The sequence below is a fragment of the Gallinula chloropus genome, assembly GCF_964237585.1.
Source record: "Gallinula chloropus genome assembly, chromosome: 22".
In the NCBI taxonomy this organism is placed as follows: domain Eukaryota; kingdom Metazoa; phylum Chordata; class Aves; order Gruiformes; family Rallidae; genus Gallinula; species Gallinula chloropus.
Genome location: NC_140107.1, coordinates 1,013,163 through 1,015,235, shown reverse-complemented (window position 1 = coordinate 1,015,235; position 2,073 = coordinate 1,013,163). Strand labels below are relative to the sequence as shown.

Here is a 2,073-nt window from a genome sequence, read left to right as displayed (position 1 = left end):
TTGTAATTTTTTAATAAAGAAAACAAAAGACAAAATAAAATAAGAGAAATAGAAATATTCTGGCCCTTTGAGGACAAACACAATGCAAGGAGAGTACAGCTTGTCACTACGCAATGTCTGGCTCACAGAACGTCAGGACATACTGAATTAGGAATGGGACGAATGTGGAACATGTTACAGCTTAGAAAATCTAGAATGTAAAAAACCAACCAACCAAAGCGAAAATATTTCTAAATACAGACTGCTCCTAACATGAGTTACATGGTCAGCGATGGGCAGAAGAAGATGAGCAGTTCATTGTTGCTTAGAAACATCCAGTCATCAGTTTCCACACAGCATCCTTGAGCTCCTGGTTCCTCATGCTGTAGATGAGGGGGTTCACTGCTGGTGGAACCACTGAGTAAAGAAATGACACTACCAGGTCCAGAAATAGGGAGGAGATGGAGGGGGGCTTCAGATACGCAACCACGCCAGTGCTGACAAAGAGGGAGACCACGGCCAGGTGAGGAAGACACATGGAAAAGGCTTTGTGCCGTCCCTGCTCTGAGGGGATCCTCAGCACAGCCCTAAAGATCTGCATATAGGACACCACAATGAACACAAAACATCCAAAAGTTAAACAGACACTGACCACAAGTAAGCCAATTTCCCTGAGGGAGGCATCTGAGCAGGAGAGCTTGAGGATCTGGGGGATTTCACAGAAGAACTGGTCAACAGCATTGCCATGGCACAGGGGGAGGGAAAATGTATTGGCTGTATGCAGCACAGAATAAAGAAACCCAGTGCTCCAGGCAGCTGCTGCCATGTGGACACAAGTTCTGCTGCCCAGGAGGGTCCCGTAGTGCAGGGGGTGGCAGATGGCAACGTAGCGGTCATAGGCCATGACAGTGAGAAGACAGTACTCTGTGGAGATAAAAAATACAAAGAAAAAGAGTTGAGCCAGACATCCTGTGTAGGAAATGGCCCTGGTGTCGCACAAGGAATTGGCCATGGATTTGGGAACAGTGGTGGAGATGCAGCCGAGATCAGTAACAGCGAGGTTGAGGAGGAAGAAGTACATGGGGGTGTGGAGGTGGTGGTCACAGGCTATGGTGATGATGATGAGGCCATTGCCCAGGAGAGCAGCCAGGTAGATGCCCAGGAAGAGGCAGAAGTGCAGGAGCTGCAGCTCCCGTGTGTCTGCAAAGGGCAGGAGGAGGAACTGGCTGATGGAGCTGCTGCTGTTGGACATCTGCTGCTGTCAAGTGTGGAGACCTGTCCAAGGAGGAAAAGGCAAAGTGAGAAGTTAGGGAACTCTTTTTTGAAAAAAACACTTAAAATTCTAATGGAATACACTCACATTGACTATCTGAATTCAGGAAGCCTTTTGTCAGGTCCCTTTTGGGAGCTCTGCTTTGTGCTGGCTTGAGTGTGCCACTGCTGGGAGGAGGGTTGGTTGTGGGCTCTGGAGAACCCAGTCCTGCTTGGCAGCAGTCAGTATATAGAAGGATGGTGTGATCTCAGACTAAATCCCCTGTGGATAGGAATGGGCTGGGGAGTGTTTCTTCTGTCAGAAATCCCTGACCTTGCTGCTGCAGGGCCAGTGAAACCTTCCCCTGAGTGCAGAGTGGGGAGAGCTGCTCTGTCCATCAGCCCTGCTCTCAGCTGCCCTGTGCTGGACGCTCTGTGATCACACCCTGCTGTTCCTTGCAGAAGAAACTGGACCCCCACAGAGAGCTGAGGAATCCAGTCTCCTCGGGAAGAGCTCCAAAGCCCTCCTGCAGTCTCATCCTACCCAAGGAGGATCTCAGCTCCCTTCTCCCAGCCAGGGACACACAGGGCTCAGTGCAGCTGCCCACACTCAGGTGATGAGTGGCATTGCCACAGCCTCTGTGCTGAGATGACTTCTGCATGTGGCTCCTGTCTGGGGCACAAGAGTCCCTGGGAGAGCGGTGCCATTGTGGGAGGCAGCTGCAGCCCAGCAGGAGACCCCTTGGAATTCCTCAGTCCTACAGATGGGGGTCCTGAAGTGAGTGTCACTCAGTGCCAGCCCTACCAATGGATGTGCTTGGAGCCCCAGGAAACGGTGGGACA

The 2,073-nt window shown here is 51.2% G+C and overlaps 1 protein-coding gene across 1 annotated transcript; it reads right to left on the bottom strand.

Moving 5' to 3' along the window:
- Positions 1–304: 304 nt before the first annotated feature.
- LOC311200186 (olfactory receptor 14A16-like) lies at positions 305–1,231 on the bottom strand (the record flags this gene model as incomplete). The annotated part of the gene is made up of 1 exon (XM_084274374.1): positions 305–1,231. The coding sequence occupies one exon, from the start codon at positions 1,229–1,231 to the stop codon at positions 305–307; it is 927 nt and encodes a 308-aa protein (XP_084130500.1).
- Positions 1,232–2,073: the final 842 nt, after the last annotated feature.